At 38.4% G+C, this 14,748-nt stretch overlaps 1 protein-coding gene and 1 long non-coding RNA gene across 2 annotated transcripts; one reads left to right on the forward strand and one right to left on the reverse strand.

The window, feature by feature from the left end:
- Window positions 1-282: 282 nt before the first annotated feature.
- On the reverse strand, window positions 283-6,465 carry LOC108891225 (uncharacterized). Its single transcript, XR_001962265.2, has 5 exons — window positions 6,092-6,465; window positions 5,157-5,218; window positions 4,056-4,125; window positions 1,788-1,849; window positions 283-641 (listed from the first exon to the last, which is right to left on the reverse strand). It is a non-coding gene; the product is annotated as an uncharacterized LOC108891225 (long non-coding RNA).
- A 3,229-nt stretch (window positions 6,466-9,694) lies between these two features.
- On the forward strand, window positions 9,695-11,329 carry LOC108891226 (fucose mutarotase-like). The gene is given in 7 exon segments (XM_018688333.2): window positions 9,695-9,871; window positions 10,100-10,147; window positions 10,150-10,167; window positions 10,248-10,318; window positions 10,406-10,504; window positions 10,612-10,685; window positions 10,961-11,329. Coding segments are annotated over 7 exon segments (462 nt in total). The 5' UTR covers window positions 9,695-9,786; the 3' UTR covers window positions 11,028-11,329.
- The last annotated feature ends 3,419 nt before the right edge of the window (window positions 11,330-14,748 follow it).

A 14,748-nucleotide genomic window follows, 5' to 3' on the forward strand; every position in this document is an offset into this window, starting at 1 on the left:
CCACCAAAAAATGTCACAGTATAGTAAGGAGCCAAAATCCACCAAAAAATGTCACAGTATAGTAAGGAGCCAAAAACCACCAAAAAATGTCATAGTATAGTAAGGGGTCAAAAAAGGTCAGAAAATGTCTGACCCTATGTTTAACCCTAATCCTAACCCTGGCTACAAGTTGCTAAAAGTGGCCTAAAGCCACAACCCTAACCCTAACCTCTAGCTACAAATATTCACTTTCATACAATATTAAACAGACCGGCAAAATATTCAGTGTTCATTAGTATTTATTTGAGTAAGAGAAATATAACAACATGTAAAAATTATAAACAATATAAATAGAACTATGTACACAGTAATAGATTGGATTTGAGTACTGATACTGCACTGTTTGAAATAGCAAAATACCAAAATGAAATGACAAACACAAAATTTAACCTAACCCACAAATACGGTGTAGATGAGATCACTTCTTTGTCTTAAGCCGCATGTCTTAGTAAGACATCAAAAACCATTTTTAAAAAAGTCTAAAATTTAGGGTTAGTACAGTTGGGACAGTTCAGGAAGGAAAAAATCCTTTATTGACCAGTGTCTGTGATTAACACGTGTTCTTGTCTCTGCAGGAGGAGAAGACGTCAGCAGCCGAAGACCTGAAGTGGATGAAAGAAAAGAAAAAAGTGTTACCAAGCTGTTTTGGATAAAAGACCTCCACCATGTAACTGCTGTAAACAATGTTGGTTTGCTGTTGTTCAAGTGAGAACACTTTGATTTTCTCTACCACGTTAATGTAGTCATGGGCACATTTTATTAAACACCTGTGACAACATTCAAGTTCTTACGATGCAACTATTTAATAATTGTACCACAAGCAGTTAAATGATCACAAAGATGCTTAGTAAACCTGTTCATCTTTGGAAAATGTGCTCATAACTACATTAACCCTAACCAGCTCTAACAAGTGTTTCCTTGTGCCAAATGTCTGTCATTATCTTTGCTCTGATTTGTTAAATGTTGTCTGGAATAAAATCATTAAAAGTGTGTTCCTAAAACTTATGCATTTCTCTATTTTAAAACTGATGTTATACAAATCATTTTATTGCATTCTATTTTAAGAGAAATGTAATGATTGTGTTTTAAGGTTTTACACTTTTAAAAGTGAAAATTTTACACTCGTTCTGATATTTTTTCAATAATTTTAAAATTTATTTCTAAAGACTTATTTTTGAGACGTCTAAGGTTTTGTATATAACTTTTCATGGGTTTGATACTTATTGTTCAGACTTTAAGGTTCTAAATGTTTTTTTTTTTTGTTTTTTTTTTTTACAGATTTCATGTTTAACCCTTTTTGAAGCTTTAAAATATATACACTTAAAGGTTGAATATTTAAAAGGTTTTAACCTTTTTTTAATCAAACCTGTTTTTGTTTTTACTTTTTTTTTAAATATTATTTTTAGACCTGTTCCTTTAAGGTTTAAATGTATTTTTTTAAAGGTTTTACACTTAATATTAAAACATTTCCAATTAACTTATTAAAAGTTTTATACTTATTTTTTAAAAACCTATATATTAAAAGGGTTCCTATTCTATTGTAAAGTTGAATATTTTCTGTTTTATATATATTTTGTTACATACATATTTTTAGATTTATTGCAATAACATTGTTGAAAAGTACTAATTAAAACTGGTAAGTTACAGCAGCTTTATTTTGTTTCTATTTGTTCCAGACAGGTTTTAAAGACTCAAACTGCAGCTGAGATAATGATGAGTCTCACGGAAAAGAATAAACTAACACTGACCTTTTGGAAATGTCTTTACATCGGTCTTTTCACTCCATGATTTAATGGTTGATGTGTGAATCCTGTGGAGAAAAACACAACAAACATTAATATAAAGATGTGACTTTTAACACATCAAAATAAAAGCGCAGAGTTTTTGGGTATTGAACTTCAAACTGTCAAATAAATCTACAAAGAAACCAGAGTGTGGACTGAGTGTGGACTCTGGATTAATCAGAACTAGTCCAAGAGTTAAATTTGCTTTATACACAAAGACAGAAGAAGCTTCCTACCTAGATTTCTTTACGTGTTTCAGATTATCCCCATATTCATCCCTATGAAAACATTTAAACCGCTTGATAGACTAATCTCTACATTTATATGGAAAAACTCTAATCCTAGGATGAAAAAAAAGTATTTGGAGGTTCCTAAAGAAGCTGGTGGGTTGAGATTACCCAATTTTGGTATTACTGGGCTGCCAACATAGTAATAAGGAGGGTCCACACTGGGTCCATATGGAACTGCTATCCAACCCTCTACCAACACATCATTCTTGCCACACCACTGTAGTGCAATGTTCACAAACCCAGTTGTCAAAGCCTCACTTAGGATATGGTTACAGTTTAGGAGACACTTTGACTTAAAGCAGTATAGCAGGTATTTCCCAGTAGCAGATAACTACCTCTTTCTTCCACGTGGGTTCGACAACGCTTTCAATATTGACATAGAAATGGGTTGATATTCTTCTGTGATTTGTACCCTGATGTTTATTTCATTTGAAACACTTGAAAATGACCACAATATACCCAGATCGCATTATTTTAGATTTCTACAGATACCTAGCTTTACCAGATAAAGGTTCCCCTCATTTCCTTCCCCACCACCTAAAAATCATTTAGATGCAATTCTAGGACTGGATCCTTATGAGAAAAAATGTATATCTGTGATTTACAATATGATATGATATCAGATGATATTTGAAAACATCATCATGGGATAAAACTAAAATGGCATGGGAAAAGGATTTGGGGGTTGAGCTTTCAGAAGGTATGTGGCAACATAGTCTAGAACGTATTCATACCTCGTCATTGTGCATATGCCATGGTTTAATTCAATTTAAAGTACTCCATCGCCTGCACTATTCAAGGGATAAATTGACCAAACTCTTCCCCATGGCAGATCCTGGTTGTCCGAGGTGCAGCTACGTACCCACCACAATAGGACACATGTTCTGGTCATGCACATCCCTCAACGACTATTAGAGACAGATATTTGATGTATTTTCCAAAATCTGTGGTCAGACTATAACACCTGACTATCACACAGCCATCTTTGGTGTAACACCCCCAGGTTGCAAAGTCTCAAATTTGCTTTTGCATTTGCATTTGCTTCCCTACTTGCACACAGACTCATACTTGTTAATTGGAAAACAATGGTTGAGGGATGTACTATCTTTCCTACCTTTAGAGAAACTGAGATACAGAATATGTAAAGCCCACAGAAACCTCACCCTGGCCTGGAGTCCCTTTATAGAATTTGTAGAAGGTTTTCCCTTTCAATGATACACCTTAAGCTGTATTGGGTAGTAATGATTACTTTATAACATGCTCAAAACGTCAACTCACTGAACATATGATGAGAGGTTCCTGTCTGACTATTTTCATATTTGTGTACTTTTCTGTTCTATTTAATTTAATTTTTGTTTTAGAGCCTGAAAGGGTGGGGGGGGGGGGTCTTTTTGTGTCTATGTTTGGAAGTTATATGTTTGTTAATGAAAAACTGCAAAATAAAGTTTAAAAAAAAAAGACAAGAAGCTGCTCTGACTGGAGAATTGACTCCACCAGCTCCTGATATTCACACAACAGCAGTTAATGGAAATGTTTTTTCTCCAAAGTCAATTAAAAACTGGTTGATAGAAGCCAAAATGAAGCAAAATGAGAGTTTTCTAGTGTAGAACTGAACTGAGTAAGTTGTGGATTTGGAGTTCCGATAGTCCAGACTCTGGTTGCTAGGGGTGAATCTGTTAGTGTGTGGTGTGGCTGGTGTGTGGAGTGGGAAGGAACAAGAGCGAGTGAGAAGGAGCAAGAGCGAGGGACAGAGAGCTGATGTTTAAATTCTTCATTTTCTTTGAACTGCACATTCATGAGCTATGTGAATAAACTTTAATAGTGAGTAAAGTCTTTTGGTGACAAATCAAACTATTCAGACTTCACATCAATTATTGAAGATATATAATTTAATTTCAGTGCTATGTCTTGGACAGTTGATGTGAAGCTATTTGTGAATTACCTGAAGGCCTCTGTCCTGGTTTCAAAGAACTTCATCATACAAAGACTGATCGTGGACAAAGTGGTGACACCTGGAGGAAATAAAAAGAGAAACATACAAAGGAAAATGATCAATACACTACTACCTATTCCTCATCAACTGTTTAACCCCAAAACACATAAATATTCAACATTACAGCTGAACCAGAACATTTTCCAAATGTTAAAAGGAGTGTCTCAGAAAATGGTCTGTTTACGGTCACATATGACTCTGGAGGAATCATGAATATTACTATGAAATGCATAATAAAAACTTAAAAGTACACTTTTGAAAGCAGGGTTTTAACTTGTGGCATTCTTAGTTATACTTACATCCACAGGCATAAAATTAACTGACAACTATTTTATGTTTTTAAAAATTATTGCAACTAGTACTCTTTTCTGACAAAGTAGGTTGGAACGGATGGAGAAAAGTGTGAGGTGTGATGTGTGATAAAAGAGTATAAGCAAGAATGAAAGGAAAAGTGTACAAGATGGTGGTGAAACCAGTAATGTTGTATGGTTTAGAGACCGTGGCACTGAGGAAAAGACAGGGGGCAGAGCTGGATGAAAATGTTCAAGTTCTCTTTGGGAGTGACGCAGATGGATAAGATCAGGAATGAGTACATCAGAGGGACAGCGCATGTTAGATGTTTTGGAGATAAAGTCAGAGAGGCCAGACTGAGATGGTTTGGACATGTAAAGAGGAAGGATAGTGAATATATCGTTAGTAGGATGCTGAGGTTGGAACTGCCAGGCCGAAGGCCTAGAAGAAGACCAAAGAGAAGATTTGTGGATGTAGAGAAAGAGGACATGAAGTTAGTTGATTTGGGAGAAGAGGATGCAGAAGATAGGGTTGGATGGAGGCAGATGATTCACTGTGGCAAACCCTGAAGGGAACAGCTGAAAGGAAAAGACGACGACTATTTTCTGACAATTTATAGACATGATTTATCAGTTACTATTATATTCAATACTAAACTCATGAAATACCAAGGATTTAAACAATAACCCTATTATTAACATTAATAATTCAGCTCGTCAACATATTTTTTCCAACTAGGTAAATATTTAGGACAAATACCTGTTTGGTTTGTAAGGTGAGAGCTGGTTTCTGTCCAGGCTGCAGCAACTGAAGGAGTAAACCTGAAAAACACAAGTACAACACTTGAAAAACAAATAACGTCATTAAAAAAAAAGAGTTCACCTCCAAAACTTGAACAGTGTAGACAAATTCAACACTGAAAACACTAGAACCTTGACATTCACACATTTGAGGTGAATAAATTAATTGTATAACTAGAATATGATTTTATTGATCTCAGAGAGAAAAAAAGCATTTTTTAAAAATATTTTTTAACAGTAATTTCAGCTCATACATAGTGACATGCTCTTGAGGCTTAAAACTTGTGGATAAACACAGAATTAAAAACTAATTTTAAGCTTGTAACACAAAACTGGGCTCAATAAAGTCTCAAGTCACTAGAAAGAAGTTTCTAATAAATAAGATACACAATAGGGGATCAATGGATGGCTATGGCCAGATTGCTACCACAAAGCTACAAGGACATATAAAACGACAAAGAGACGAGAAAGAGAGTCGCAAATGATCACAATGAGATTCTTAACTACCACACTGAAACACAAAATGGCCGCAAAACGATGCAATACCACCATAAAGACACAAAATGATCACATCGACATGATAATCTGCCATAAACTAACTTAAAATGGTCAAGCTAGAGCACAGAATTACAAAGAAGCAGTAAAATGTCTGCAGAGTTATTGTAAAGAGCAAGCGGTGTTGGAAACAGACAGACTACTGAACAGCTACCACCCTCCAGAACTCATGTCAGGGACGCTTTAGTCACAGAAACACAAACACACTCTTAGCCACATGATATAAATGACTGGTGTAAGAATTAAACAATATCATTACAAGGTAATGCTAATGCTAACGCCCGCCGCTAACGCTCTCCGATAACAACGCTAACGCTAGCCGCTAACTGTGTGCTTTACCTTCGCGCTGCAGGTGTGTTCAGCGTCAAGTCTCACTCGTGTTCGACAAAAAGTCAACTCCAGCGTTTGTTTTAGCATCCAGGTCTCTTCATTAACGACAAAAACAATTCCAGAGTTTGTTTTAGCATCCAGACCTTGTTGGTAATGACGTTTCTCTCACAGCACTGGCAAACAGAACTAACGTATCAGACGTGGTTTAAATTTGTTTTCTGACTTAGTTTCTCCGCCTCTCAGAAGCTCCTAGCCAATGACGAGGCACGTCGCTGCCAATGACGACATACGTCATCTAACATTGGCGGAAAAACGCTGATTGCCCGGGAGATTTTGGTCAGCCTAGCAACCGCCTCTGATTGGTCTTGAAATACATCCACTGTATAGACAGAGAGAAGAGAGAAGCATTACTCATGCGCCAAACACATCATCAGTGCACAAAATCTGAAGATGAAACTCCTTTATTTGTAATACCCAAGCTAATGAGCATGCTCCTGTAAAATGTATGTATTCAGTAGCTAGAAGCAGCTTTATTGCCCCTGATAGAGGGTTTCAGAGTCTCAAATATTTTTTATTCGGTTTATTTAACTGTTCCGGGTTAACAGTTCTTCGCTGGTGCCAGTGGGCGACGGAGGAGAAGATGATCAGCATCTCCTGGAACTTCAGGTAGAGGTCTGCAGGTCAAATTCGTCGTGGCGAGATAATTATCAACAAAAACAAAAGTAAATAAAACACGTATCTGTCTATATATGTTCAACTGGGGAACAGGCAGTGCCTGCTGGAGTGGAGCATCCCTCAGCCACAGATGCACAGATGTGTTGAGAAATTGTATGTTATTGTATTAATCGTTAAACTCTGGATGAAGGATCTTTTATGTTATTTTGGTTTTCATCTTTATTTTTCAGTTTCCACCCTGAGGGATTGCCACCTTATCATGGTCGGAGGGTTTGCTTGCCTCAGTGACCCTAAGAGCTACTCCAGCATAAGCTTAGTCTTCAGGTGGGACACCCAAGCTGGACAGGTCGTGTAGAGGCCTGATAAAGTGCACTCCACTTCTCCAGGTTGGGGGCTGGATACATAGCTAATAACCCAATTCCATGGAGAAAACACTGTCATAGGCAAAAATGCCCTCCACAAAATGTGTGTAAAATACTCCCACAGAAAATTTCTGCTGGCACATGATGTGTTCTAACGATGTTCTGACTGCCCTCATATATGCCTACAAAGTACCAGCCCTGTGTGGGCTACTACACACCACTAGATGGCGCTCTTGTGTTGTTACACAGCGGCACAGAGACTGGACATAGACAACAAATTGAATGGGCCTGTTGCCTCGAAACGCGTCGGGTCCTCTGCAGACGAGCGCCTGATTTGGTACAACTGAGTATAAAGTGAAGTCAGGAAAATAAAACAAAAAAATAAACAGTCAAACAAACAGACACAGGCAATAACAACACACAGATAAATGTTTACTTGTCAGTAAAACGTTTTGTAAATAGATTAAAATATTTACCCAGTCTACCAAAGAAAACTGACGTGTGATTTATTTACTTTTAATAATAATAGAGCCACATTTTGCCATAGTGCAGATTTTGTGTATGGCCAAAAGCGTTTTGACAAAACATCAGTGAAGCTAGTTATTTCTCTAAGAAAAAATGGAGATAAAAAAGAATGGCCTTACACGTTGATCTGCTTATTTAAGTCTTGCACATCACCTATCGGCTTAAAATATTAAAACCTTAAAACCATAATTTTGACAACAACACCAGAACAAATTTGGTTAGTGTGCGCTTTTCATCGCCGCTCCAATCAGCGCAAGGCACCTTTTTTCTCTCTGATCTTCACACGGCGGCGCCCCCATATCTTCACAAGGCCATGGCCTAATTGATTTTTATTTTCATTCAATATTCCCCTGGAGCTTGCTTTCTTGTCAGCCCCCTGGAACAAAAACTTTAAAAGGGAGGTGGAAAAAAAACTCGTCTCCTCAGTCCGCGGGGAAGCACAAAAGTCTGCAGAGAGGCTCCGAAAAGAAGCTCCTCCGAAAGGTCAAAATAATAAATGTAGACTCAATTGAGGCTCTCCGCACAGACAAAGGGGGCAAAACGTTACATTTTGGCAGCGCAGACCCTCATAGCGTGATAAACTCATTTAAAGAAGCCGAGATAAAGAGAGAGCAGCATGGGTCCAGAGAGGGAGAAAGGGGCTTTCAGTCCTGCAGACAGGCCTGGCTCCTGCAAGGGCCTTTTCTCCTGCTCAGCAGCCTCCCATCCCTCTCCAAAAATCACACTCCTATTGCCACACTACCTGCCTCTGTGCCTCTCTATCTCTGTTTTTACACCCAGCTCATTTTTTGAAAAAGGAAGCTACAGCTACATAAATGCCAGTCCTTTTCCACTGGGAAGCACATGGACTACTATAAAGCTAACAATAAACGTATGGTTCCTTAAAGAATTTTTAAAGTGATGTGGGTGATTTCTTCCTGCACAATCACAGTATTTTAGATGACATTACAAACACACCATCAGAGGCCCTGTAGGTGAACATCATAGGTATAAAGCAAAATGCATTGTGGGTCTGGAATGCAAAAATCTTATAAACATGTATAGGCTAAAATCTGCAGTGAAGTACCAGCATATTTTCTCCTGTTCATTATTAACAGCAGCTGAATAAGGATTGTAAATTCACTATACAGCCTAAGCCACAAGCCCGCAATGCTAAACAGTGACTTGACTTTTATAAAAAGCTTTTTATATGCAGATGTCCTGCTTTTTTCACACAACCAGGATCTGCGGTCGTGGAAAGGATTCCTCAGCATTTTTCTGCCATCCAGCTGAGGGTTTCTCTGGCTCAGATGAAACAGGGCCGGGTGGAGCGCTTTTCATCTGACAAATATTTTCATTATCTCACATTCTTGGCACCGGGGACCGTATCGAAATAAAACGTTCAGCAGTGTCTGCTTTGAATTATGCCCACCCAAGGGTGTCAGAAAATAACACAGAGCCGAAGATTAACTGACAATTCAGCCTGTCGTACTAATGGCACTACCCTATTTTATAGCTTCAGGCAGGCTACCATGTCATTAAATAACTTTCTGCTTAGTGTATTCAAAAACGTGATTTCACATTTGTAATTGTACATGGAGCATAAATATATTTTTTAAAACATTTAATTTCGTATTTATTAAGGCACATGGCAATTCTGGTGCACACATCGCCTGCTTTTTTTCCACTTAAGCACAACCTCACAATGCTATGAACAAAATTAAAATAGATAATAATAATTTAGTTACAACCTGACAATTAAATGTGTCTAAGCGACCGTTTAAGATTGTGTCATTTTAATTTTAACTTTGTCAAAGGGACTTGATGTGGTAGCCAACCAAATTAGAGTCTCTGGTCACGTGACGCGTTTACAAAGACGATTAAGTTAAATCAAGATAGATAGAGAACACTCCCGTCCGGCGGACCACAACATAAAACAGCCTGAAATTTAGCTTGACGACACACAGGAGACACCAACATAAAACTCATGCGAGACTCTCTACCGGATAAATGACTTTTTTCCGTTTTATTTTTGTTTTTCTCACTGGCCAGTTTTATCTGTTAGCGTTTGTGGCGGAGCTAACCGAAGACGGAAGTAAACTGGGGTGACTGCTCTCAGTTCGCTTCGACACTCTCCTGTTGTCTCTTCCCTGTGGGTACAGTATGGTCGTGCTGATAGGAATCCCCTCTGTTTTATCTCCTGAGCTGCTGTATGCTCTCGCTAAAATGGGCCACGGGGATGAACTGGGTATGATTTTTAATCACACATACATAAGTCGCTTTTCTCGTCACCAGTGATAGCAGATAACGTTTGGGCGACCACTGCAGAACAGTAGGCTCAACACCAGTGTAAATAAAGAGTGACGGAGCAGGACGGATCTTAAACTTGTAGCTGCACTGGAAAAGGTTATAAAGTTAATCTGTTTTAGTTTATTCAGTCACTCACTGACTCAGCGTCTTTTCTGGCTTTTTTCAGTTCTTGCTGATGCAAATTTCCCAGCATCCTCCATTTGTGCTTGTGGCCCAAAGAGATTAGAGCTGACGGTATATTACTACATGCATCTGTAAATAAAATTTGTTGGAAGTGTGTGTATTCGTTCTAACTGTGTCTGTCCTCAATGTAGGTTTGGGAATACCACAGCTTTTGGAGGCCATTTTGAAACTGTTGCCCCTGGATACCTATGTCTCCTCTCCGGTACAGGACCCATAAATCTAAAGTTAAATTTCTATAGTGTAACTTCTCTCTTTTTAATTTCATTTGTTGAATCTAATGTTTCTACAGGCTGCAGTCATGGACCTGGTAGACAGTGACAAACAGAGAGCTTTAGCTGTACCTGTGTGGGACACATACACACTACTCCTGGGTCAGGCTGGGTCTCAGGTAAGTCAGCCTGTCCACCCAATGATTAAAGATTCAGAAGGTAACACAACATAAATGTGTGGGCCTTTGATTTCGACTCTATGTCTTGATTTCCTGTTTACATATAGGCTCCTCTCGAGAAGGTGGAAAGGTTTGCTTTCTATGAACGAGCCAAGAAAGCCTATGCTGTCGTAGCAACAGGGTGTGTATCTTCTCTGCCTTAATTTGAATATTGTCAGCTCTACTAGAGACAATAGCCTCTCAGAAATCAGCAAACCATAAGTCATAAAATGGGTACCTGTTTTCTGTGATACTGCTCTAATAATCAGATCAAACTTCCTTTTCGTTTCACTTGATATTAAATGAATTTCTGAGCAAATATGAGATCTAGGTGCCTACTCTGAGGTTGGATCAAGGCAGTTTTTGTGTCTTTAAATCTACAGCTGATAAATGTTTTCCCCTGCTCTGTCTGCACAGGGAAACAGCTCTGTATGGTAACTTGATACTGAAGAAGGGGGTCATTCCTGCTGAGCAGCTACACTGATAAACACATTTTAAAGTAATTATGATCTAATGATGATTTTTCTGTATTTTTTACAACTCTAATCCTTTCAAGTCAAAGTCAAGAAAAGGTGAATGTTTCTGCACAAAAGTCATTTTCAGTTTTGTTCAGTTTCTGTCAGAAGCTGTGAAATCAAAACAATTTATTCCTGTCAATGTATAATTAATACTTTACATGTGATCTGGTTAATTTCCAGCTTACATGGAGCAGAAATGATTTTGTATTTTTGTAAATAACACCTGTGTTGTACATGCATTTCAATAAATGAAACACAAAGTCTTTGATGAATGTGTTAAAGTGTCTTTATCATTAAGATACATACAGAATAAGCGACACTGAGATTTAGATGTGTACACTTATTTAGGTGTTAAGACAGTCAAAAGAAACTTCTGATTTATTTATCTGTAGCAGCGACAGTGTATGAGCTATATCTGATTTGAAATGGATATGCACAAGTTGTGTGGGTATTGAAGGATCATGGGTGGTAGAGATGATCCAGGTCCTCCTCTGGTTCGCTGTGCCTCCTCTGAGACAGCAAGTCAACAGGAACGGCAGGGTCGGCGTGATCTTGGTAAGGGATGGGCTGTAGGGGGTCTCTGTGGTACAGGTCGTCCATGTCCTCCTCTGGTTGAAGGTGAACCCTCACCTCACTTTCACCCGTGACCTCACGTCTCAGCGGCTCCATCTGCACAGGCGAGGGCTGGTCGTCGTGATGGTACAGGCCGTCCTCGTCCTTCTCTGGTTCAGAGTGCGCAACACGGATCTCTGTGTCAGCCTGGTATTTAGCTATTAGTGGGACCAGATATTCATCCAGCTCCTCCCTTGCTTTGCGGTAGACCTCATCCCAGTCCTGCTCAGGTTCCTCTGGGGACACCTCACTGAAAACAGGGTGGTCAATGTCATCTCTATCCTCCTCTGGTTTCGTTGTACTTCACGCCAGCATCTTCCTTTACAGGCTCTGCTGGGATGTCAGCAGGGAGAACGTCCATGTTTTGGATTTGGACTTTGAGGATATCAGCCACTGAAGGATGGTGCAGCTCATCCAGATCTACTTCGGCCTTTAGGGGCTGTTCCCCGCCTGTCATACTCTTCCAAATCATCATGTGAGGGTCGATGTCATAATGAGTCTCATCCGTGTCCTCTGGAGGCTCCACTTCCATTCCCCAGGACATCTTTCCTTTGTCATCTATGGACCTGAAATAAATATCATGCAATGTCTGTATATATATCCTCAGTCCAAGAGAAGATTATTTACTTTCACATTATTTAAAGGAAATTGAAACTTACATAACAGTATCTTGGAATGTATCATCAGTAAGTTTATTCTGAAAAAAGAGCACAAATATTACATGACTACTGTCAGAAATATAAGCTAGCGACCATACAAACATGTTTGTCATTTTTTGTCATATAACTTGTCGTGATTTGAAGTAGTAAAATTCACAGTGTAATATTGTGGACAGCCAGGAGCTATCGGTACATACCCAGGGCTTATATGGCTTTGCTGTGATGTCAAATATAAGAGAAACACAGACTATCAGACAAACCCTACAAAAGTGAAAAGACTCAGAATTAATGTCCAGATTTCAAATCCCCATGTGTCATATAATTGCGCAACAGATTCTTGTCCAGACAAAGAAACAAACCACACATTCTATACACCATCAACTATTAAAACCAGGTCACTGTGATCAAAAGTCAGAAAACCTTTACTAAGAAGTAAAGCTTTCTTACCTGAACATGGTGTCTCCTTTTGCTGTCAGCTCAGTGTTTTAGATCCAAAGAGAAAATCTGACTTCAGTTCACCTGACACAAAGGACCAAAGTTCCACCTATAAACCAGTTATATTTTCCTGACCTTTGTATCCTCTAAATACAGGATTGCCAGCTGTACATAATTAATCTTTCCTTATCTCGTCTGTGTTGTGCATAACAAAGTGGCTCATCGTGTGAAGAAAATGAAAACATCTTTAGTAACATTTTGACAACATAACAGCATCTTGGTGCCAACGATTGATTACAGTCTTCATTACTGTCATCAGGTCTAATTAGAGTGGAGGTATAGTATGCAGTGTATATATATATATATATTTCATTTTCTGTTTGAATCACTCATGTTTTAGTTAACCTATATTATTGTGCTATGTTGTGATTAAAATGTCCTTCTTGCCTCTGATCGAACACAATTAGCAGTATTAAAACTAGATTTTATCTGATTAATGTTCATTATCTGCAATCAGTACAAGATCACAAGGTTGGCCAATGGCCTTTAAGGTGAGATAGCAATATTTTATCATAAGACAAACTTTATTATACAGTAGTAGTATCTCCAATCTCCTTTACAGTGCAATATAAATGAAGTATAATAATATTATTAAGTAAAATTAGTTTTCCACCAGTCTTTGTATTATGCACTGGACCATTATATCAAAATTCAGCCTGACACCAGTTTACTATTTGACACTAAGATTCATCACATGTGATACATTCGGTTTTCGTTGCTGTACACTGTATGAAAAAGTTGACCGGCCCTGGAGAACATGTTCATCTATAAAGCACAAAATAAACCACCAGCATACATCTAATCTCTGTTAGTGTGGTGTACAGAAATCTACTGAATCTGCTTCAACGGCTTGCTCGATCACAACAGTTTAGTTTCACTGTTTCTAGTTTCTGCAGAAATTTCCAGCATACTCAAGAACCAGCTGGTGCATGTTTTTAATTCTTGTTTTAAGTTGTGTTTTTAAATGCAGCTCAGTTTAAGAGAATGATGTCTATTGTTACATATTTTCATGATTTGTTTATTTAATGCTCTCCTTTGTGTCATGTTTTATCATGCTGCATGTCAGTGTATATTATTGTTCTTCAGTATCTGGTAGTCATGCTGTCAGTAATAGTTTTTTCAGAAAAAGAGACAGTGTGAATAAAAATGTATATTATTTAGAGTTGTATAAATTATCGCATATAATATTACCACAAAGTAATAATGCCTGGCTTACTTTCACAAGAACCTTCTCAGTCACAGATAGACTCCCTCCTGTGTACAGCCTCAACCATTTAAAACAACTAATTACCCTTCACATACACATCCACTGTAGGAGGACAGATTGGAGGCAGATGATCCGCCTGTGATCTTAGTGCCAGGCACCACACTTAGTGAAGCAACTGTTCAGTGTGTCAGCTCCAATCTACATCCATGCCAAGATCCCATCACACTGTAAAACTCACTGTTTCAGAATAACACAGCTTCATGTTTGATATTCATGCAGAACATTGTTTAAATTACAGTTCACTTTATGAATCAGTTTTTCTGACATGCAGAGAAGTTTTAACTCTAAGGTTATGTTAAACATATGTAAGTTGAAATACAGCGCCATAAACTAATTCTACTAATCTAACATAACACATACACCACTCAGAAATATGATTTCATTTCACCTCAGTCGGCGTCTGCCAGTCTCTCCATCAAACTGCCGTTGTCATTGTGGCACTGTGAGAACTCTTCACTGCACCTCCCTCACTGTTCTACAACAGCGGGAGGGTCATTAAGTTAACATATGAGTTAATAATGTCTCACGACATTATTCAGCACACATACAGAAGCACACACTGTACAGTAGAACAGGAGCCGACAGACACACCACACACTTCCTGCCATGTTCAGGGGATGGCTCCACCGCGTCTGCTGGTTATCTGCCCTCTCT

Source organism: Lates calcarifer, unplaced genomic scaffold (assembly GCF_001640805.2).
Source record: "Lates calcarifer isolate ASB-BC8 unplaced genomic scaffold, TLL_Latcal_v3 _unitig_1901_quiver_2146, whole genome shotgun sequence".
Lineage (NCBI taxonomy): Eukaryota > Metazoa > Chordata > Actinopteri > Centropomidae > Lates > Lates calcarifer.